Source organism: Thunnus albacares, chromosome 15, assembly GCF_914725855.1.
Source record: "Thunnus albacares chromosome 15, fThuAlb1.1, whole genome shotgun sequence".
Lineage (NCBI taxonomy): Eukaryota > Metazoa > Chordata > Actinopteri > Scombriformes > Scombridae > Thunnus > Thunnus albacares.
The window spans coordinates 9,599,262-9,623,699 of record NC_058120.1 but is presented as its reverse complement, the minus strand read 5'-3'; the positions used below and the strand labels follow the sequence as shown (position 1 = coordinate 9,623,699).

The following is a 24,438-nucleotide window of genomic DNA, read 5'->3' as shown; positions in this document are numbered from 1 at the left end:
GGGAAATAGAAATATTGCTGGAGGGTTTGACTTGGCAGTTTGCTTCTTTGAGATTTGGGACCGCTACTGTCACCAACATAGTGCCTTAAGTAAAACACCATATTGCCCCTCTCACTTAACTGAGGAGTATTATTGGCTGATCTTACATCCTGAGCTTCGGTTATGAACCCGTTCACAGTCCTGCAGTCGTGTAGGACTACTGAATGCTGCCTGCTGCCACCTGCTGTAGTATTTGAACCCTGGTAGAGGGACTATTTTGTTTTGTCTATACATTTTTGCTATATTATATATATATATATTTATATAGTATCTTAAGTTAGAAGTCACCACATCATTTTTTAGGTGACCTCCGCCTAGAAAACCACTGTTGTAGTCAGCTCTGCTTTGGCTTTCTCAGTTTGTTATTTTTATGTATGTGGGTGAAAAGCAACCAACGCTGCATTATAGTGCTCATTTAGAAGTGTGAAAAATTAAGCCTTGCTTGACAAGTTAAGCATGTCTAGTCTTTGTGCTACATGACACTGAGATATTTTGGAAGAAGGCATGGTGGCCAAGGTACTCAGGAACTGTAAATGCCATTAACCTAGTTGTACAGCACAATGACGAGGGTGAGTTCCTCATACCTGATGTCAACATATGCTACGTTCACACCTGCTACTTGTAAAGACACACACACACACACATATACACACAAACACTCAAACACCTCAGTCCATGGTTATTTGTTTGTCCGCATGTGGCGTTCATGGGTCCAATGTGCCCACATGACTGCAAGTGTAAAATGTGGATTTGGATGGCAGAGAAAAGAGAGCTTGTATTTGTGAAATAGCAAGCGCTTGCACGCCACAGCCCTGAGGGGGGAGAATGCCAAACTTGCGTGCCACAGTCTTGTTGAAATGTCTTTTCCCTATGTCTGGAGAACTGGGTCCATTTTCAGCTACAAAAAAATCTGTTCCTTTGCAATTTCCATGGCCCCTGCTATACTCTTTTTTTTTTTTTTTTTTTCAACAACACATTTCTGCAGTTGAATTTCCTCTTCTTTTTGGGATGAGGGAGTTTGGTGGTGGTGGGGGGGCTGTTTCTTTTTCCAGAGTCTACCAGGCACCGGAGTCGGGCTCCATATCTGATTTCACGCGAGGAAAATCCAAGCCTTCAGCTGCTGTTGATTCGGGTGAAGTGGAGTCGGCCCACTAATTCCTACCGGACTCCCAAAAAGCCTGTGCTCTCTCTCTCTCTCTCTCTCTCTCTCTCTCTCTCTTTCTCTCTATGTCCCTTCATCTCTCTCTGTCTGTGCTAAATTTAGGCTTCAGGGTGAAGCTGGGGAGGGGATCTGTGGTGTGGGGACATGATGGCTCTGGCTGCTGCGGCCCAACCCGCACATGATCTCCATTTAATTGGAGTTGGTGGAAACGTGTTGGCTAAACTGTGGTGGGGATCGACTCCTGTGTTCTGTCAGGGGAAACTGGACTGGACACTTATCACAACACCTTAATGGGCTTGTGCAGTATCAACCTCTTGGCTGTGATCCAGGAGGAGCCTGCTACCACCTTAAACTCTCTGCAGTACAGTAGCTCCCTCTGGAGGAGAGGGCTAAATAAACTCTTTTGTAATTGAGAAGCAAAGTTTTGCAGTCTGCTTTTTCTCCCACTTAACCATATTGCATACCTTACTGCATCCCCACCCTCCCCCACCCAGTATAAGTACAGGCTTCGCTGTTGTGGCTGTGGTAACAGTGGTGTATCTTTGGCAGAGAGGGTCTTCCTAACTGAGACTAGTAGTAGCTGCCTGTAACCTCTGCGGCCCAAAACCACACATGATCTCCATTAGGCTCATCTGAAACGTGTTGACTAAATTGCAGGGACAGGAGAGGGGATGGACCCCAGAGGGCTAGCTGGCACAGTCTGCCGTCTGTGATGTTCCCAGTCTATGAAGCGAGTAGCTGGGAATCAGGGGTTTTATAGAGAACATAGTGTTCCAGCTCTCTTTTTCCTCCTCTTGCTCTGAAGCATAGCGCCATGCACTTATTTAATTCTGCAACACCAAGGGTGGAGTCCTCCTCCTCCTTTTTGCTTAACTCAAGAAGTCCACTAGTCCACAGTCAAGCGTGTAACCCAGATATGACAGGAGGTTTGCCTCATTTGGTTATGGGCGAAACTGATTTTGGTTGTCAACATAAGGGCAAGTTTGAGGCGGTGATGTCTGTGTGTCTAATTGCGCGCAGGTTATGTGTGTGTGTGTGTGTGTGTATGCGTGTGTCCGCATGTGGTGGCTGGCGATGGGGAGATGCAAATCCAGGCGCTCACCTGTGAAATGTTTACTCAGGCTTGATGCAAACTGTGACGGCCAGCGCCCAGGGAATGGTGTCTCAGGCAAATAAGTGGAGGGATGGAAAGGGGAGCGAGAAAACCACAGGTTCATCCAGCTACATGTAAAGACACACTGTGCTGTACAGTGAGATGGTTTTCGAACTTTTTTCCTCATATCTCCCCTAAAGAGACACTGCTGCACTTTATTATAGATTTTATCAATACAGGATTTAACTCCCGTCAGAGGTAATGAGGTTCTCTTTGATTTACTGACTGGTTTCAGTTGTGGTGAATGCCATAAGGATGAGCCGTCACTGTTGATAACAGGGCGATGATGACAAGGCAACATAATGCCAGGGCAGAGCTGCTGTTGCGCAGGCCAAAGAATAGGAGACACAAATGAACACAAATGATCTCCAGGTGTTTATTTAAGCACTAAGGCTTCGGGACCAGAGCATCATGTCGAATGCAAATGATATCACCTCTGTACTGTGGCAACATGGTCAACAGCCCCGAAGCCTCAACCACATTAAGCACTTTATCATGTGAGCGCAAAGGATTTTGCATGTTCCCAACTTATGATATGCAATACAAGCAAAGCAAAATGAAGTTTGTGATTACAAGAAAACCTGAGATTTTCCTAATGCATCAACAAACAAGGTGACGTGATTAATATGTTTGTTTGTTGAGTAAATCCTTTTCTGTGAAAGGTTGTTGCTTGGAAGCTGTAGTCCAGTAATGTGATGCTGACCTGAGGCCTGCAAAGTGTTACTGTAACAATTAAGTTATGTGACTATAAGTAGCAGCATGATGCATCTCGCTTTCTTCCATCTCTGTCATATTTTCTGTACTGTTGACTGGAATCTCAAATGTAGACTTTGAGGTCTTTAAAAATTGTTTTTGTAACCATCACAGTCAATCATATTTTACAAACCACTATTGATGTCTTGCTCCGCAGTCAATCTCTAGCTAGAAAAGGCTTTGCACAGTCAGTAACATACTGTTTGTAAATATGTAATTCCATTCCAATTCATATTTCTGTTTTTCCGCCTCAGGCATTGAATCATATCTGATTAATTGTAGAAAAAAAAGCAAGATCTGTGAGCCAAATCTAAAAGTCATTTCATTCTTTCTTCTGTGTGTGTGTGTGTGCGTATGTCTGAATGTGTGTCCTCATCACTGTGTGAGTGGATGACTCAGCATGTCTGGTGTGGTGTGGTGGTTTCTGTGTAGGGGACGGGTAGGAGACTGAGGGGGCTGTTAGACAGCAGCAAAGATCCATATTGCCAAGAAACAAATGAAAGAAAGAAGGAGTGGGAGGAAAAGAAGAAGAAGAGGGCAGGCAGGGTGGTGGCGTCCTAGGAATGTTCTGGGATGTAGTAGAGCCCTACGGGCAAAACGAAACAGACTCCAAAATTGTCACAACGAATGGCACGCCCTGTTTTATGCCCGCCTTTCCAGCTTCTCCACTTCAGTATTGTTTGTTTCAATTTGAAAGGCTGTCACACTGACTATTAATCAAAATAAATTAATTTGGAAATCCTTTGTTTACTCAGAGATGTTCTTTAAGAAGTCCAGTTTGAAAGGTGTGAACTGTCTTTGGCCGTCCAAAGTGCCGCAATTATCTCCTGTGTATTTTTCAAGCGTGTTTGCTGACACCTAGTAATTAAGGCCATTTCTTGCTACTGACCTCACCTCACATGCTGTTTGTTGATTGGACCTCGCGTTATGATTAAGACAACCAACAAACACAACAATTATCTCATCAACATACGCACATCCATGCACATACACACTTTCTTAAAAGTCACAAAAAATTTGGGGTCAACTTAGGAAAGTCTTGCTTGTGTTTATATCCTGCTGTGACGAGCTATTTGTATGAGGAAAAGTAAAACAGATGCTTAAAGGATTGACCAAAAGCAGGGTTACACAGAGCTCTGTGGCATAGTGAAACAATTAGAAGTAGTAGAGGGCATGGCAGTGTCTTACCTGGCCATGGTCTTAGGTCTTCCTCCACCTTGCATGTCTTCAAAGCGGGGGTTTCCATTTGCTCCTGCCACAGGGCTGCTGTAACACACAATATGAGCAATAGGTGAGCACTAGGATCTGCTTATTAGAGATACGTCAGTGGAGGAACTTTGTTCGTGCAGGAATGTAAAATCTCAATATTTTGTGGTGTGCAGAGAAACTCGTGGGTTGTATATGTGCACAGGGTGAGGAAGTCACTGCCTGTGCCATAGAAATCTAAAGCATGATCCAAAAAAACCCTTCATGACAGACTTGTCAAAACTGTCTTGACATCTGGCGGTTTGGAGATGTGTCTTCCTGTCACAGGTTGGCCTCTGCTGACTGAGCAGTGAAGACTGGGAAGAGGAGGGGTGGTTTTCTCACCACGGTGAGACCAGGCTTGGAAAAACATGCTTGATGGGTGCATGGGAGATATTTTTGGGTCTTTCAGGCGAGACATTGGAGGGGCAGACCTGTGAAGAGACCTGTGAAGCGCAGGACACTCGGTAGCCTGTCCAGCCAAGCTGTCAGTAGGCGAAGGAGGGTCGAGGACCTACTGGCCCAACGCGTGGGACCCTGCTTCACACTCAACGGACACACCGCAGGAGGGCTGAAACAAACAGGGGCTGTTTGCTCTAGGTCTGAGACGGTGCAGTTGTTACAAGACAACTTGCACGGAGCACTGTGGACATGGGCGGTCAAAGCACTTGAGTTGGACAGATGTCTAGTGTACATGCCTCTTAACAATTCTGAAACTTAAAATATTTTCACCACACAGACAGAAACCTGCACTTTATCTAACCTTTTTTTTTTTCTCCTGGTGCTCTAATTTTAACGACAGCACCAGTCAACCATGTGGTATCACTATAACTCTGCCCTCCGCTGTTGAGATACTGCGATATAGTAAACTCCTAACCTCCTGTAGTGGCAATTAGGATGGAGAAGGATGCCAGAAGCAGAGAGGGGGGCTGACGCTGGGCTGTTCACCTATAGCCGCACTGGGCTCAGCATGTGTAAGATCTGTGCTTCCCCTGGAGCTCCTCCACTTCCTTTGCAAAGGCCCAAATCAGCACTCAGTCACTGAGAGGTCCTGCACTATGCCTCACAATGGCAAATTCTTACACATAAATGGCCTTATTCAGAAAGGCTTGCAAGCAGCTGGTGCGATTCGCTCAAGAAAATAAACATTTCCTTCAAATATTTTGATTGGCCGGCAGACAACGTCAATACCAGAGGCACAGATTACCCCTGTTAATAAGAGGACCAACCCCTGGGCGGAGCTGCGGAGTGGGGAAGGCAGAGGCTGAAATGGGAAGAAGCAGCGACTGCGTCACTAATAAGTAGCTTTGGGGTGGTGCCAGTGAAGTTTTGGGGAGGACACAAATAAACACATGCGCTGCTTTTGAAGTGCATGTGTAGATGAAAGGGGTGGCTGAGAAGATGTTTGAGCCAAAATGGCGTCCATCCTCGTGACTCCGGATCCAGCAACGCCTCTGAGACATGTAATGCGCCTGCCGTAATGAAGCGTGTCATTGAGACACAGTGAATGCCGGTCCTTGTGCTGGCTTCCTGTTTCGCTTAGGCCTTAGGCGTCGCAACGGGGAGAGAATGTGAGAGAGCAAGCAAGAGAGAAAGAAAGACGCCAGCGAGGGAAGGAGAGAGAAAGAGAGCGTGTTAGAGAGGGGAGGAACACGGCCTTGGCTCAGCTATGTGGGACATTTGATATGTCTTTTGAGCCCTCACTTATAACGTGAGCAAAAACAAACACATGGGCTGAAAAATCCTATGTTCTCTCTGAGAGCTCGTTGCCCCCCCCCCCCCCCCCCCCCCCCCCTCACCCTTCCCCTCTCCCCAGACTCAATAGAGACTGTTCATGGCACACATGTAGTTTCTGTAATTGCTGAAATGTAAAACTCAGCCTGACTCTGATGTGAAATTATAACTTACACAAACAGTTGAGTCTGGTAAAAAACAACTCGCTCTCACTTCTCTTTTTCTTTCTTCTTTTTTTTTTTTAACCAAGGAGGCGGCTTCAAAAGATTCCTTTTTTTTTTTGAAGAACAGAAACATTTTCAGTTTGAATTATTCATCTCAGGGTCACAAAAAGAGAGTAACCACAAGTGAAGCTTTCAGGCACCATAACAAATAAACTCTGTGGCGGCCATTGACATATTATGTAAATAGTGGAGTGCAGAAGTAAAACAGAGTGTCTAAAGGACTGGTCCAGATTCCTGCTAGTTCTGGTTGTATTGGCCTCAGAGGGCCAGCTTCCTGCTTGGGTTTGGCAGAAATCAGCATGAAACCCAACTAGTGTGACGGCTATACTCTAAAGTCCACACCGTGGCTACCTGACGGTGCTAATTTCCTGTCTCGCTCTTGCTTCTAATTGGCTGATCATGTCATTCTGGATGTGTGAATTAGTGTGAGCCTCTCAGCCACGGCAGTAGCAGAGTGCCGCCTCGAACCTGGGGGGCCGGCCAGCTTGTTTATGTGGAGTAAACAGTGTGGTCACTGTGGACGAGGCAGGAGGGGCTCAGCTACATTGGGCTGGTCCTTCATCAAACAGGACTTTCTCAAGTAAAGTCCAGTCCAGAGGCCACAGCCTGAACATACTGAACTGAAGAAGGCCAAAGCACAGCTGCACCAGATGTGTGCCAGTTGTGCAGGAGGAAGCCAGCGGTACCAACATTTGTGGAAGTGACACTAATAGAGAGGTTTGCTCCCTTTTGAAATTGAATTCGGAAGATTAATGTTGAGTGCATTTAAAAAATGACGTATGTAATATATCATTCTGCAAGATCCTACTGACGTTTTTAATAACATCACCACATGGGTCACTCATTCAGACAGACAGGCGCACACTCACACTCACAAAGACACACATAGACACGCACACACACATACACACACTTTTGGGCCCTCATCAAAGCACTGAGCACTTGACTTGATGGCGGAACGTTATGCTAGTATCTGATATTCATCTTCAGAGTGGAACACACAGGTGTTGGAACAAATAACATGTTAAATGATACCACCTCAAAAGTGCCAGGACTTTCTTTTTGGGTGATTAAATTGCTGCTGTATTTCTTTTTTTCCCCCTCCTCTCTCACTGTTAAAACACATTTAAGTTAAAAGAGCCGCTTTCGTCTCGGCTGCCTGTTAGAGGCTGTGCCAGGGGCTTGTTGAGTTTTGTCTGCATTTAAAATGGAACAAGGTAAAACTGGAATCTGTTTTCCACTTTGCACTTTGAGGAAAATCTAATTTTCTATCAGCTGTTTGCTTTTTCTTAAGGCTGGCGAGAACTGCGTATATATTAGAAAATGCAATGTCACAGTTAGATGTTAAATGATGAACTACATTCTGTATCAGAGAGAGGAAGAAAAAAAATGCCACACACAGACACATATAGTATACACATGTACCACACTTGAGGTTTTGAAAACCAGAATAACAATTTAGTACTTGATTGTCTGAGTGTCATATTTGCTTGACTGCACTAGTCGAACCACGCATTATCAACCACACACACACACACACACACACACACACACACACACACACATACACATTCCCTCCGCCCTTGCTGAGAATCATTCTACATGTCTAGCAGGCTTACCTGTGGCCACAGAAGAACAAAAACAAGCAGCGTATACAGCGTCTGCCAGCGTGCAGGAATCCTGTCACTGCATGCACTGTAATGAGCTCTTAATTACCCTGTCTGTCTGGGGCACTAGCGGAGAACTTGCAACACTAGCACAGAACTGTGTATGTGTGTATGTGTGTGTGTGCGTGTGTGTGTTTTGTATTTTCAGTGAGCCTATGGTGCAATCGTCTATGTGTGCGTCTGTCTGATTTAAGAATCCTGTGTAGTGTTGAGGAGATGTCTGGAGACGTGTCCTGTTGACAACAAAACTGAGACGGTATTTCATGCCTCAAACAACAAAATGAAGCAAGGGGGCTTTAGGAGGAGATGACACTGTATTTTCTTATTTAGTCGCCTTCAAGGGAAAATGTAAGGTTCCATCCTGGGATAATGGAAAACATCTTTTGTAACAGCGAGACGGGAATCCATTTAATTATAACGTGGTGATGGGCGATCTATCACCCAGCGATTCTCAAACAAACAGGCCCCGGGATTAAAAGTATCTGCAAAATACAACAGTGTCTGGCAGGGCTGCCAAAAGCAGAGACGTGTGTGCTGTTTATATGTAAACACCTCTCTGTTTCTTTGAATGGGATTTATTACAACAAGCCTATTTTGAGTTTGAGCTGCGCTTGTAAGGCTGCAGCGTTGTAGTCTGTTGCCTGATTCCTACACATACAGGAGCGCTCTGTGTGATCCGTGCCGCGACATACATCTCCAGTCTGACTCTCAGACACTCCAAAAGATAGACGAGGAGGTGGGAGGGGAGAAGGGCCCTCTGCTCTGTTATTTAATTATTTTACCACTGTTGCCCTGCGGTATGCCGTCATGATGGTAATACCACAGATTAAGGTGTGTGGTTTTTTACAGCCCTTCCCCTTCTCCGTCTCACTCGCAGACAATCCACATACACGGCCTCCAGTCACCGGCAGCTGTAACATGAAGCTTGAGCCCTTTTACTGTCTCTGACAGTTCCAACTGATGTTAATGTGTTGTTTCTGCTCACAGTGTGTGTACTGTACATGTGTGTGTTGCAACATCGCAGCCCTTTGAAGCCTGATAAGTCTATGACGCTCTAATTCCTATCCTAATCCTGTGCGAGGCAGACAAGAGCAGAGCAAAGAGCTGCTCCTCATCTGCTGTCTGGACCAAGTCTGTACACCTCTCCCTGCCCGACCGGAGCACTCCCCCTCCACCACCACCCCCACCCCATATTTAAGTCAGCCCTCAGAAACTTAAAGCTCCCTGTATAAGCTTAGCTGCAGGGGGCTTTTTATTGGCAGTCACCCTACAGAGCTCACGCCAAATGCTAAACCATCAGAAAATTATCATCACAGTGACTGTATTGTGTTGAAGCTCCACTCTGTTTATTTTCAGCGTAACCAGTCATTGGTGTTTCTAAAAGGGCTGACATGTTTTCTGCTCAGTACAGACTGTGCAAGGGAACAAAATCAATATCAACAGTAAGTAAGGACATGGGGGAGCAGGGTAAAAGACCCTGTGTTCTCCACAGTCAGCTGTTAGATAGGTGACTCAGCACTGGCTAAGCTAAGCGCAAGGCCAAACAGTGGTGTATGGCTGCGATACACACTGATAGAGTTCCACCCACACACGGCCCAGCGCTCCCAAACAAGCCCTCCTGTACACAGCAACATGCTGATACAAAGGTAATGAGATTCATTAGCTGGCATGAGAACTAGAGAGTGGGCGGGAGAAGAGAGCATACTATGTGTGTGTGTGTGTGTGTGTTTAGTCTGCATTCTTCCAGACATGTCATCCTGTTAAAGAGGTTCTGACAAATGACGGAGAATGAACACTCATCTTCAACTCCAACTCGAACCATCACCCACGCAGCTACTCACAGCACACACACACACACAAACACACGTAAGCTTGAAACAACCCCCTCCCCTCCATCACACCACCTCAGTCTGAGCTCTCAGCCCCCCTCAACCCCCACATTCGACCAGTCTGAGAGTGACGTGATTGCCAAGGTAGCGGGCGGCTGTTACATTCCTGAGGCTGTAGTGTGCGGTGTGCGGAGGCCAGCGTCAGCACCCAGGCCAAGCTCGGTTGGCAGCATCCGCCGTGCCACCTGGCCACAGACTCAACCCAGCACGCTGTGGGGCCCGGACCCACCGACACAGGGCATCCGGGGACAGAGCTGACATGAGCTTCCCCTCGGACAGCCAACACATATAAGAGCTCCCAGATTAGTGGAACAGAACTCAAAAGCCCCTCATGGAGGAAACGTACATGAAGGGCACTTGGCTTAGTTTAACGTTGGGTGAACAGTATGTACTGTGTTGATGTGTAACAGATTTGTATTACAGATTACTTACCCTCCGGCCAAATAAAGCAAAATATGTTTGTCTTGTTCGAGGAGTTATTTACTTCTAAGTAATGGCGGTTAATGTGAGCGGATATTAGCTTTACAGTGTTGTGGTGATTATGGGGATGTTGGTGGGTTGTGGTTGTATGTATCAGTTGTCCTCACCTTGTGTGGTGCTGAGGTGGGTTTGGTGGATGGGGCGGGGATTATTGTTCACTGGGCCTATCCGCATAGTCCGCTGGTAGCGCTCGATCTCTGACAGCCTGTCCGAGAACTGCATCTTCTGAGGGTCTTCTATCTTCACTCTGTGCCCTGAAACAACCATATAAAGAGGACGGGTCAGAGAAGAACGAAGGACTGCCAATTTACCACCTACACAACAAGGAAAATGGCACCAAACGGCACTTTATATTTCCAGAGTTGTACCAAAATAGCAAAAACAATAACACAAGTCCTTTTGGAAAACCTTTCCTTCTCTTCTCCCCAGTTTCTTAATGGAGCCGGGCAGTTTGACATGTCCTGGCAAAACAACATTTCTTTGCCTGTCTGAAGTGTAATTAATGCAAAATCAACTTGGGCTGTGAAGGCTGTCAATATCCTCCATTGTAATTCACACAGGAGGAAGTTATATAAGGGGGGGAGAGATACACTGTCACCGTGTTTTTAGCTTGCTTCCAAAACAAAAATATTATTAGAATGTTAGCAGACCTTGAAATACATTGGCTAGACACTAAGTGTTACCCAAACTGCACCTGCTGCCGCGTCATCCGCAGATAACGATAGCATAAGTGGTAGAAAATAATTACTTGAGGAATGCTGTTTTCCCAAAAGTGTAAGGAATAATGAAGAATGAATTGCAACATCAGGCATTTTCATGAATTGCTTAAGTTAAGTGATTTAAATCTTGCAGTCTTGCTTAAGAAAAACAAGATATAGTGAGATCTGCTCCCAATAACCACCCCTCACACACACACACACATACACACACACACACACACACACACACACACACACACACACACACACATTCAGGTCTGACTGACACAGCACTTAGTCAGAAGGAAACACCCAGACAAAAGCTACCAGACCATATAGTCATCAGTCTTAAACATAAACGGAGAGAAAGAGAAAGACAGAGAGAGAGCTTTTGTGTGTGTGTGAGTGTGTGTGAACGCAGGAGGTGAGAATTAGCTCTGAGTAAGTGATGCATATCTCCTGCACCTCTTTTATCCGGACCCGGAAAACTAACCAACACACTTAGTGCTCCTTATCACATCAGATGGTAAGGAAAACAAAAAAAAACAACCACCTCTGATTATTCCTTTTATGTAGACACTCACATGTACGCTTACATGTACAAATACAATGTCCACACACACACACACACACACACACGTATATGTGCACATGCTCTACATGTGAACACTCCTTCAATGTCAGACATGAGTCCGGATGAGGGTTCTTCCTCTAATGGGAGGAAGAGATTTTAATGTAACTATCAATGCACCAAAACTGTGTGTGAACCAGCATGTATACATTCTGTGGTTTTCTCCCTGGCATCTCTACAGAGTAGCCTAATGTGAAGTAATGGCTGGATTTGAATATTTTATCACTATATAAAGAGGGCAAGGCAGACGGACCAATATGGATTTTGCCCGTCCTTTCTCTCCACTGACCCATGGGCAATATATCTTCCCTCAGAGGCTGACCCATGGGTAAAGTTTCCTCTCGTTTACCGCTCTGTCCATTTGTTTGTACCCACCGCCTCCCCTCCATCCTGTCTTTACGAACTATATAGAAATATCTAGCTTCGACGCCCCCCAACCCACATGTGAGCAGACACAGGCGCTCGTGTACAGACACAATGTCTGATCGCGGGCAGGCAGTGAAATCATCAAAGTCAAGTGATGTAAGTCCAAATCCCTGCTGTCTAGATTCAAACTGCAGCACAAAACGCTTCAGAACTTTTTTTTTTCGAATCCACCCACTGATCAACAGTTACGTTGCACTTTACGTGTGTGAGCGTGTGTGAGAAAGAGAACGACTCAGTTATGACTAATCTGTCTGAGCAGAGACAGCAGTTCTGTTGCTGCTCTCCAGCTGTTTGTTTTCCCAAAGAAAAAGACAGTGTGTGTGTGATTCCACCCATCGGCCCACCAGTTTGCTCCGTGCCGTTACTCAGGAACATATCCTGGGCGTACGCACGCTCTGTAATATCTTTTTTATTCATGCTCACATACGGCCAGTCTGCCTTCTCTTTAAACAGTGATGGAAGGAATGAAGGCCAGAATTCTCACTCACTCTCTCTCTCTCTCTCTCTCACACACACACACACACACAGCGCCAGGTCCAGGCTCCATCACCCACATAGACACTGTGGCTACTGTCTGTTCCAGAGCAGGGGCGGCCAGGGGAAGCGGCCCTCCAAATATAGCCCCTATATGTGTCCTTGTGTAGTTATTAAGAGATTTACACCACCTCAAACGGCTGAGGTCAGGGAAATGATACATCCCACCGCTCACTGGTTGGAAAAAAAACACAGACAGGCAGGAAAAAAAATGATAATTGGTCAGTTTTTCTGCGGCCAATGGTGGTCTAAGATGAATTGGCTGGCTCTTTAGGGATGAAAGTGATCATTCAGCTGCCCACAAACACATACACACACACACACACACACACACACACACACTTGAGCCTAGCTGTGGATCCTGTGGCCCCGTTCCAGCTGGCAGGGACACACTGCATTTGGCGACACACTGTACGGAGCTTCCAGTAGGGGGTTTAGTGGGCTGTGAGAGGTTGATTTTTGGGGAGCAGATCGAGGCTTCATTAGAATGAGGCCTGGAGCTCATTAACCCAAGGCACACAGTTGCTGTTAACACCACTAATCAACTGAGAGGCGGCTTTAAACTTTCTTTCTCTCTTTCTGCGCTGTTTTTCTCTCATTTGTTGAAACACTTTTTTTTCCCAATTCACTGCCTTTCTTTCTTGAATACTTTTAAATTAAGCCAATGTGTGTGGAAACACACTCACACACTACCTTCCCCTCATCTTTTTAAGACAGTTTGATTTGATTTGTAGCTGTAGCAACTAAAGGAAAGCACTTTTGGCTTTTGTGGCTGCTACTACTGCTAGGGATTGTGATGAGACTTGTAGTTTTTTGTTCTGTATGTGCAGCACATGTTAGATTAATTAAGAGGTTTGATATTCTGATTGACATAGGATGTGAACACTGCCGTGGAGATAGAAATGGAGGGAAACAATTTACTGAATGGCTTCATTCAACAGCAGAAGAATAGTTTTTATATCTGTCTAAATCATTACAGTCTCTGAAATGTAGCACCAGCGAAACTCCACCTGTATCTTCCAGTTAAACCTCGTGTTAATACGCTGTCTTTGGCCGGTTGACCCTGGCTGTAGCCGCAGTGTGTCTAGTCCGACCGCCAAACATTTGACTTCTACTTCTGCAGGGCCGAGGGCCAGAGGGGTGCCGGCTCTACACACCGGCACCATTTCAGAGGGGTTTCTGTGGTCGGATGAATATTTAATGTGTCAGGGTGCACTTAGGAGAGAATGCCCTTTTTTTCTCGTTATGATATCATAACCACAAGATAGAGCTGGGAGATGGGGGCCGATGCACACATGAGGCCTAAACAGCAGCGCTCAATACACACCCGGAGCCAAAATGGATGCTAAAGGTTGTAGATTTACTAGCCTCCTCTCAGAGTAGCGGTCACATCATCTGAAAGCATTATGGAAGTCTATGAAGAACAAATAAAATGCTTGATATAAAATGTCTGGTATTAACGATGTACTGAAAGGCTACGGCTGTGTTTTGAAGAAAATGGGTGTGCCGTTCTCAGCCTTGCTTTGTTTTGTGTGTGCATGTGCGTGTGTATGCGTGTCTTTTTATTTCCTGATAGTGTTTTATCTTCTCTGCAGAAAAGCTTGAGATGTAACATGCTGCTTTGCTCTTTTTTTGCCCTTCTGCTTTGAAGCGCATGGAAATGGGTTGAAGTGGAAGTGATGCAAAAAGTGTGAAGTTGTTTTTCATGAGATTGCACTCGATGCTTTGAGACCAGACCTCGAGTTGAGGAGTTTGCTCGACTGAGTCTTGCCCAGCCTTCCCTCCACAAAGCCCGTATCAGCTCAACACAGAGACAGTGTTTGCTCAGTAAGGTGACAGCCAGGCCTTAAACACTGACGGCCACAGCTGAACGATCACCCAATACGACCTGTTTCCTGCCCTCATCCCCCACTTTTTCCTCTACTTATACTCTCTTTCTCCCTTTCTCTGTCTGTTTGTCTCTGTCTCCATTGAAAGAAAGAACATATGTTCCCGTCCGAAGGGAGACACATTAAACACAAGCTCTTTTTAGTAAAGGGCTGGGCGCTTTTTCAGGGGCAAACTGAAACTCTATCTGGACGGCAAAGGGCAATACGTGCTTTGGCCCTGACCCAAGTCTGCACTGAATATATTTGAAGTGTAAATATTTGTATTCGTCGTATAAATGGACTTGATAGGCCCCTGATAACAGACTAGAATTGATTTGGAGTGCGTGTATCACGCTTAACAGTGAAAACTATGTCTGGACTGTAAAGTCTACGGTAAGTATGGTATAGGATTACACACAAAAAAATGTCTGCATGCATTTCTGATTCTAATTCGAAGGCTACAAAATGGCAGCTTAGTGTGATGTTTTTCTGCTCAAGTAGTATATTTGTATGAGCTCATGTTGAGTCAAATCAATATTACCACAACTTAAAATGCATCTAGCTTTCCTTTGAGGTCAGGGAAGCCCATGCAGTATGCATTCATGTATCGAAAGTCAAGTGTTGAGGAGATGTGAACCGAGTGCAGGATCCTTATCTAGCTTTTGAAACCGCACAGCGCGATGCGGGGTGACAGTTGAACATATGTTGCAGCGAGGCCTACTTGCCTGCAAAGCAAACTTCCGTTTGGCTTCAACAGACACTGGGAACGTTTCAACATCTGTTGAGCAAAGTCTTGTACACCTGTCTTCCTCTTCCTCCTCTCTAGCGGACCTGAACCCCCGACTTGCTTGTTCCCACCCTGCTTCTTTCCGACTCCCTTTCTCGTACTTCCCTTTTCGTTCTATTACTGGTGGCATCACACAGCTCAAAAAGCATCAGTGTGTTTGCCACTGTGTTTCCCAAGGCCACGAATCACACATTTGGGTATTTACAGTGGGGCGAATCAAAGTTCTTGTTTTGAGGCTGACCCTGAAGGATGTGGCTTTTACCCTTGGCTGGTGATTGTGGCTGTCTCGTCTGCGCCTAAATGAGTCGATGCTAGCCACACACAGACATTACACTACTTTGCACTCATTTACATAACAGTCTCATAACACTTTCAGTATGAAGTTCTATTACTATGGCACAATGCATTGAATTACACAGACTATTTCTTTCTTGGAACATAAACTAAGTGTAAGATAAAGTCTTTGTCATAAACATGTCAAGCACTGACAGTGGTGAGAGGTTTTTTTTTTGTGGAAACATGTCCATTTAAGCTTTTGGAAGGAGGTCAGTAAAAGTTTTGGCATGCTTTTATCTATAGTTCACCCTCTCTGGCCACAGCTGGGGGATCGTCTGGTCCCTCAGGCAGATGCATCAGTCTCTCTGGGGACATCAGCAGTGTGAAAATCCCCCTCGCAGGCCTGAAAATAAGCTGCTCACAGCGGAAGTTGCTACATGAGACTGTTTGAGCAAAGAGCACAGCCTTCCTTTTCTGATAAGGGGATAAAGCTCTTTGTGTGTGTGTGTGTGTGTGTGTGTGTGTGTGTGTGTGTGTGTTTGTGTGTATGTGTGTGTGTATGTGTGTGTGTGGAACAGAAGCAGTGCCACACAAGGACAGCCCTACAGTGAGGCAGGTTGAGGCAGGCAAGGAGAGTGAAGGGGTGCCAAAATAAGGCCCAGTGCACCCGGATTCCCTAACAATACAATAAGGCCCGTAGCACATTTGAGAGCAATCATCCCTCTTTTGTCCCGCTATTCTATAGTGTGTGTGTGTTACTGTCTTCTAGTTGAGAGTTGAGGCGTGTTGGGGGCGATATGAGAGGGGATGTTTTTCAGGCTTTTTTGGCTGCTTGCCTGCAGACATCATATATTTCCCAGTACTGCTGCTGCTGCTACTTTAGCCTTGTTGAGCACAGAAGGCCTATTTGGCTCCGGTGACAGATCATATTAAAGCAATAAGCTGCTTTGAGTATGTTATTTTAGTTCTAATGGTGAATGGGGTTGCTCTGTGTGTGTGTGTGTGGGTGTGTGTGTGTGCATGTTTGCGTATACGTGGTAGTCAGGTTGTTCTAAGCAGCGAGGTGTTGGGGGAAAGGTGGGGGCCTCACAAGGCTGTGAGAAAGGAAAGCAAGCTGCCGCTGTCACATACATCAATGCAACGCCAGCAGATGTGTCAAACGGCTTCGCGTTCACACCTCAGTGCATACTAGCTCACACACAATAATCTGCATTTGCCCCCAAACACATACAGTTCCACAGAATGACAATTTATATTCCAGGTGGGTCAAACAAAAAGTGTGAAATGTGAAATGTGTGATTTTTCCACTGTGTAGGCATGCACGTATTTCACTTTCAATACTTTCTCTAAGGTTATCATAATGTCCGTGGACTGCTGCGGTAGTGATGAGGCTAAAAAGATTGACCTTTCTTCTTCTGTGATGTTTCCAGCCCGTTTTGAAGACTAGAGCCAAGGCTTCCCTCTGTGTTTACCCAGAGGATTACAACCTTCTCTGCTGCTGGAAGCAAAAGAAAGATCTTGCTACACCTATTATTTTCTTGCTGTTCCTAACCATTAAGGCCTGAAGAAATAAATATCCAAACCGCAGGGTGGTGGTACACAGCGTCTTTTCCAGTAACCAGCAGGTGCCTTCTTCCCACAAACCGCCCCACTCCACCCCCGTCCCCGATGCCCCAACACAGAAAACGGTTTATTGTCATAATGCAGCGGGGGAGAAAATATCCCTCCACTCATGGGCCATTTATTTTTCTAAATGCAGATCGGAACTTTTATTGAATTACGGCTGAAAGGTCGTAATGGCTCCCTCCTGTATGGGTCAGAGTAAATAAGGAAGAGTGAGCACACACAGAGTGGGCATTTTACTTCCCTTCATAGGTAGGTAAACAGGAAAGACGCTTGGCTGATGAGTTTAGAGGGGAGTGGGTAGCGAGTAGGTGGAGAGACAGAGAGGGGGAGAGAGCTGACATTGGCCGAGTTTTTCAGCGATTCTCAGAAAATGTCTTTTCGCTGCCTCACTTGCATCATCAGAGTGAATTTAAAGTACTGTCTGGGATTGTCTGTGAATAATTTGGTAATTCCTACTGCGTCTGGGTGTTCTATCTGGCGTCAGCAAATATAGGGTGGAAATTTTAGTCTGAGTGGAAAAAGAAAGGGCATTTCACCCCGAGGCTATTGTGTGTCTCGACAGTCATCAACTGGCCTGAGGAGTAGACATCGCGCCGTTTCAAAATGTTAAACAATGTTCTTCTTTTTTCCTGTTTTTAGCAGAGACTTGTGCATTGACGCTGCAGCAGCATGCCGAAGAGAAAATAGAGGCAGCGAGGAGAGAAAAGAAGAAAAGTGCCAGCAATAGACTAATGGGTATATTTTCTTTGTTTATATCTCTGCTTAGTTGAGGTATTTAGACTAATTAGCTCTGCTTTCACAGGAAAGCCTAAGCACAAAAGCCCAAGTAGGATTACCAACAGCTGTGCGTGTATGTGTGTGCGTCTGTATGTGTGTATTAGCCCTCAAAGGGAGTTAGCCTCAAAGCTTCTAGATGTGGTTAAGGTGGCAACAGTGGTCAAAAAGCTTCCATCTCAGTCCTTTATTTACCCTCCCACAACAAAATTTGATTATATTAAAGATGCTTTCATGTCTGTCCTATTACGCTTTATTGACTCTGTAAGCAACAGTCCCACAGTCATTCATATCGAACATAAAAATGTCCTAAAAGGTCATTAACAACGGAGTGTGCAGAGACAACCTAAGGACAATTTTCTCATCCGCCACCCATCACAAGCCTCAGACCTCAGAATGTGTTGATTGTTTTGTCCTAGAACACAAGTTCCTCTCTGAAATCAGTCCAGACCTATTCAACATACACTGCTGCATTCCAGCGGATTTATCAGTTGGCCAATATTTGCTCTACTTCTAATCACTGAGGCCAAGTATGACGCGTCTGGAGTGACCCCAGGGAAGGAGAACGCCACAGTCGCTGGCCTCCAGTCACGGCAGACGCCACAGTGTCATTTCTTTGACGACATAAAATCTTCCCTTTATCTGTTCCCATCTGTCTGTGAGTGGTATTAAGGCAGACTATGCTCTATAAAATCATAAATTAGGTGGTCATGAGCTTGATTGTACACTATTTGTGTGTGTGTGTGTGTGTGTGTGTGTGTGTGTGTGCATAGACCACTATGTGTCCAGGTTATACATCTGGGTGTCATGATAAGCCATTAACAGTCAGGAAAGCACCCAGCGTCAGACATGCCACTGTTTTTCTCCTCCCCTGGCACTGATACACCTGTAGGCCTTTCTTTCAAAGACAGCCATCTCCATTTTCAAACATCAAAGTTGCCTTTGAGAGAGCAATTCGCACTGAGGGTGAGCCTTTCATGTGATTTGTGGGGCATGGGCGTGGCCCGCAGGGGCCGACTTAAAGAGATGGACGCACCTGGCAGGTGCGTGAGCTGAGCACCTGCACACGCAAATGCATACGCAGCAACACACATGCATGCTATCCTTTTGTTTACTCTAAAGAGAGACTGCAATATCACAGGAAAAATAACACAGCAAATGTCATTGTTTGTCTATTTGCATACTTTGTACAGTCTGTGTGCCAAATGCAAATAGAATCAACCCGCCAACTCCAACATGCACCCCCGACTCCCCCCCCACGCCCGCCATTCTCCTCCTGTAGCTGTGTGAACACACCCAGCCGAATAAATAGAGGCAACAAAACACGACAGCACTTGTGTGATTTCGGTGGATGTGCGGGCCTGTGGGTGGGAAAGTGTGTGTGTGTGACATGCTCTACCACAATGTATGCCGGTGTAACATATACACTGTACAATTAGGTTAGCTTTTAGGGTGTATTCATGTATCATTTTCTTGTGTCATCAGACAAATTACCACGTTGACCTCGCTGAGGTATCGAACAACTAGCTCCCACATCCTCAACATTCAATAAACTCTCTCCTACTTCTAGCTTTCTTCTAACACCACAGACATGTGAGTGGGAGCAGAAAGGGTCTGAAAGGTTTCGATGTTGATGAAAAAAATTATAATAAATAAATGAAATACTAAACACCTACCAGCGCCCTTTGCTGAGTGGGCTGGACTGTTTGCCTTCATTTGAATTAGAGTGAGAAATGTGGATAGTCAAAAGGTTGCACTCTCATTGGCCAATCAGAAAATTGTTCATTGTAATTCAAGTATCACACATTTTGAATTGACCTTTGAGTGTTGATTTTCACACTTAGGCAAACGGCTTCTGTTCTGAGAGAGTCACAATAGTGACCTTTTCTTCTACTTTTTTTTTTCTTGCTTCACTTTCAAAATCAATCATGCATACATTTTATTTAAACATATTTCATTTTTTCCCCTCCACATCTTCAGATCTTTTCTGCAAAAGCGTTGCTTTTGAAGCGTGCAGAAAGTTTTTTTTTTTTTTTACTCATTGACAAACTTAACTTTCTATGAAATGTTTTTTTTTTATATGTTTAAATACTCAGGCTCAAAAAAAAAAAGTGACATACACCCCACCCCTTTCCTTGTGCAAATTATTTATGAACATTATTTCACAAGCTCAAAATATTTCTGACCCTTTTTTGATCTCTGTAACCCAGCCTGTCCTGTGGTGAGTTCATCATTTCTTCCTTTCTTAAATAGGCAGCGGCTGATGTCATATATAAGTGAGGGAGTGAGAGGGACACCAAATATATAGTTGTGGATTAATTGGTGTGAATAACCCTGCAGGGTTGTGGTAGGAAGGTGTCCGATAGCAGCAACAAACAGGGAGGGTCTCGACACTTAAGTCATCTGCTTTCATATTTATTTATTCATTTTGCGTTTCTCCCTTTTCGTAGCTCAGCGTGTCCTTTCTTGTTGTCGGAAGCCGCATATTGTTAAAACCGCTTCTCACACAGAAGTGGAGCGGGAGCTTCTGCTTGCAACAGTTGTGCTTCCAGTTTGGCCTCAGCAGAAGTGTGATAATATAGTATGACAGATAGTTGGGGGAGTGGGGGGTGGAGTGGGGTATGATGACGAATGCCGGATGTGTGATGAGGAAATCAGCAGCAAGGGAGACAAAAATACTTAGCTGAACATTTAGCCTACTTTCTGTTCATGATCAGAATAGTGCCTGTGTGTGTGTTTATATCCATTTACATGTGTGTGTGTGTGAGGCGGAGGATGGAGCATGTGAGAATATGTATTCATTTGTGCCCATCTGCGTGTATAGGCCTACTTTGTTACATTGCCGCAGGCGAGTCGCCGCTCGCTGGAGTCCTGTCCGTCAGGTTCTCCTGACTGGATCAGTAAACATTAATGAAACCACCACCACCACCACCACCTCCTCCTCCTCCTCCTCCTCCTCCTCCTCCTCCCCCCCCCCACATCGGTGCCAGCTCCTGCCGCGGCTCGGCAGGCAGCCATGCAAATGCAGCCCCTACACAAACAGCCTGTAAAGCTCAGTGCAGGCTGGCCCAGCAGCCTGCCAGCCTGCGGACAGGTGAACACGGCGCGGCCAAGTTAGGCTTCAGGCTGTCTGCACTCTATGAATGATAAAAAAAAAAGTGAGGTATACAGATGATGAAAAATTAAAAAACAAACGGGATGAAAGCAGCGTTGGAATAGCTATATAACTATCCCTGAGGATGAGAGTTATAATGAAAAAATGCTGTTAGTTTTATGTGTTGGCAAAAGTGCCTCTCTGCTTTGGCTCGAAACGTTGTACAGCCGATATAATGTGGTGCCTTGTGGTTAGAGAAGAATCTAATTATTTTTATGGTCCTAATAATGTCTGAATGGTAGTGTGTGTTCCTGTGCTTTGACTGCACAGGGACATGACTGATATTATAGGCTACTCTTAGAATGTGCTTCTTTATGAGAGCTCCTTTATCTCATCTTGCGAGCGATTTTCTATTTTTGAAGCCACGAGTCCTTCAAAAGAATGAAGTGGACTGAAAACTCATCTCAGTCTCAGATCTGACAGCTCATTCAGACCAATATAATCAACAATATAAATATGCTGTGCGTTCAAAAAATGCTTTTTCTATTAACTGCGATCAGCTGTTTGAATTTCCTGTGTGGTGCCGGGTCTGTTTTCACTGCGGAGTAACTGGATGTATTATTCATATTTCAGATAAGCTTTGCCATTGAAACATTTGCACAAATCTAACAATCTCTGGTTCCAGGGGGTTAAGCTGAGTGAGGTACATATTGAAATAATATTCAGATGCATTTTTTTTTTTTTAAATCAGCTATTGCAGAAGTTTATTTTCTGTCTTTCCATGAATTCCCTCTCAGCACCGTGTAACAGAGTTTAATGGAGCCCTAAATTCCTCCTGCCCTATATTAAACAGTGTCACCTTATAGCACCCAGCGCCAGTGTAAAAGTAGCACGGCCACTCTGACGCCTCAGCTGGAGCCGTAACTTGTTGACAGACAGACAGGAGACGTCCTTAATGCACACAGTTATTTCAAGCGGAGACGATCGCAGATGCAGATGAGAACGCACTCATGCACAGACGCACACGTTCAACTTTTTCATTTCTTTCTCCTGCAAACCAAAGACTATAAAATTGAAACCATCCACACACACATACATACAGTGTTTATTATTATCTAGTCCCTCCCTCCGTTGCAGTCACTGTTCTCTTTTATGCCTCTGTAAATAGCGTCCAGCCTGGCAGGAGGGGTGAGGTCCCCTCTCTATGTGCCCCTCGGCTTCTTCTCTGCCAGGCATACCCCCCCCCCTCCTCCTCCTCCCTACCACCACCACCACCCCCATGTGGCACTTGCTACCTTTCTCTCTTTTGCCTGAGCTAAATCCACCCTGTCCCAAATATCCCCCTGCACAGATATGAGCACAAGCCTCAGCCATCCACTCGATGGGACACCTCTAAAACTCTGCGCACTAGAACCATTAAAAGCTGGACCTCTCCATAGGAATCATCATGAAATCTTATACCTTCTCGTCTATCCCACCTTGGGCTCAACAAAAAAAATTCATGCATGCATTCAGAAAAAGCTCCAGCCATCAGCCCCTGACTCATCTGAGTAACACTACCCTCTCACACCAGCAGTATTAAACCACATGTAGCTGCGGCTGACCGGTGGCGCTAACAGCTTTAGCACGCCGGGCCTCCCTGCCAGGGCTAACAGTGGCCCGGAGTCTGCCCCGTGTTAAATCAACGAGCCACTTATGTGGTCGGGTCAGATACGACCCCTCTGACCAGCACTGGGGAAGGTAGGGGTGAGGGGTGGGTGAGGAGGAAGGGAGGGGGGAGGGGTTGGGGGGGATCCACTGAGCTGAGCCACCTGCGGCTTGGAGACTCACTTAGCTCCTCTTAGCGGTCTTGGGTTATGCCTTAATATGCTTTACAGTTTCCTCTGACTGGGCCTGTCCATGTGGCCCTGCTGCACACACACGCACACACATATCAGATCATGGTCACTTTCGGGGACATTGCATAGACTTACATTAATTTCCTGGAGACTTACCCTAACCCTAACCAATAACCACTACTACTTGCCTAACCCTAACCTCAACCACTGACCCAAAAATCAGCTTTTCTCTAACTGGGGACGTGGCTTTTGCCCCCAAATTGACAAGTTGTCCCCAATTAAATGATCCTACGTTGAAATGTGTCCCCAAAAGTAGCTTATGAAAGACCACACACACATATAAACCAGATCAAGAATACTTGTGACGATAATATACTGCCCTACTTTTATTCTAGAGGCCTATCACAACCACTACAAGAATAACTAGTTTTAATTCTGATCTTAACCCTTAAACAGATTCAGTGGAAACCGGATTGTTTTTGATGGTGTGAACAGATTTTTACCCCCCTCCCCCCCCCCCCTCCCCCCCTGAATGTGACGACTTTCTAACTGACACACACACACACACACACACACACACACACACACACACACACACACACACACACACACATTCACACATGCTCACAGTGTTAGATTTTCATATATTATCTGCATATGACTCACGCAGACCTTTCAGCTTGTAGAGTCACTGACACCCCCCACTTTCAGAACCAGGAATAGCTGCTTCAACTGGGTGGCTCTGCAGCCCTCACATCACACCACAATGCATTTCAGAAACAACAATAGTAGTGTTTGTGTGATGTGTGTGTGTGTGTGTGTTTGTGTGTTTGTGTGTTTGTGTGTGTGTGTGTGTGTGTGTGTGTGTGTGTGTACTCACTGCGTGGTTCCCGGGGCCCATCTACAGTGACTTTGATGGCGCGGTGGTAGGTGGCCACTTGTGGCGGTCCGGTGAACACAGTGATGGTCAGAGTGAAGCTCTTTCCTGCACACAGCATCATGTCCGTGAGTTTTATGAGATTTATAACATGTTTGATTTCACCTTCATAAACTGCCTTTTCTTATTTATTTATGAAACTTTGTTTTCTTTTCTTTGTAACAATACCTCACTTGTTCAACTTCAAATCATCACCGGCTTTTGTCCCGCTGAAGCCTTTGAATTAAAAAAAAAAAAAAAAAAGAAGCCACGGACCACCTCTTTTGATGCGTCTGACTGTGGATATGATTTAGATTATTGAGAGAATGTGTTCCAGATTGTCCGAAAAGGCTTACAGCGATAGTTTATTGTTCAACAAGACAGGATCTTGCTCCCATCTGCATCAAAGTCCGTGCAGCGGGAAGAAAGCTGCATCATGCAGCGGGTCCGGTGCTTGTCTCCAGCTATGAGAAAGGCATCTCTTGTTAAAAAGAGACTGCGTGGGAGGAAAGTAAAAAGAAGAATCCTCGGGTGGGATAATTGACTACAGAAATTAACGGCATAGGCTCCTTTTTAATTCGGAGACAAGACCTATTTTCTATTTTTTAACTCACAATTATCTTC

The 24,438-nt window shown here is 45.3% G+C and overlaps 1 protein-coding gene across 3 annotated transcripts in view; it reads right to left on the bottom strand.

Annotated features, from left to right (window-relative positions):
* Positions 1 to 24,438, bottom strand: part of runx3 (RUNX family transcription factor 3) — a 39,764-nt gene that overhangs the window by 4,005 nt on the left and 11,321 nt on the right. The window contains exons 4-6 of one of the 3 annotated variants that reach the window (XM_044375419.1): positions 23,779 to 23,883; positions 10,454 to 10,600; positions 4,296 to 4,373 (exon numbers count right to left, since the gene is read on the bottom strand). In XM_044375419.1, the coding sequence (XP_044231354.1) occupies positions 4,296 to 4,373; positions 10,454 to 10,600; positions 23,779 to 23,883 (330 nt within the window). The remainder of the gene's footprint in view (positions 1 to 4,295; positions 4,374 to 10,453; positions 10,601 to 23,778; positions 23,884 to 24,438) is intronic. The other 2 variants (XM_044375420.1, XM_044375421.1) reach the window with 2 other exon arrangements.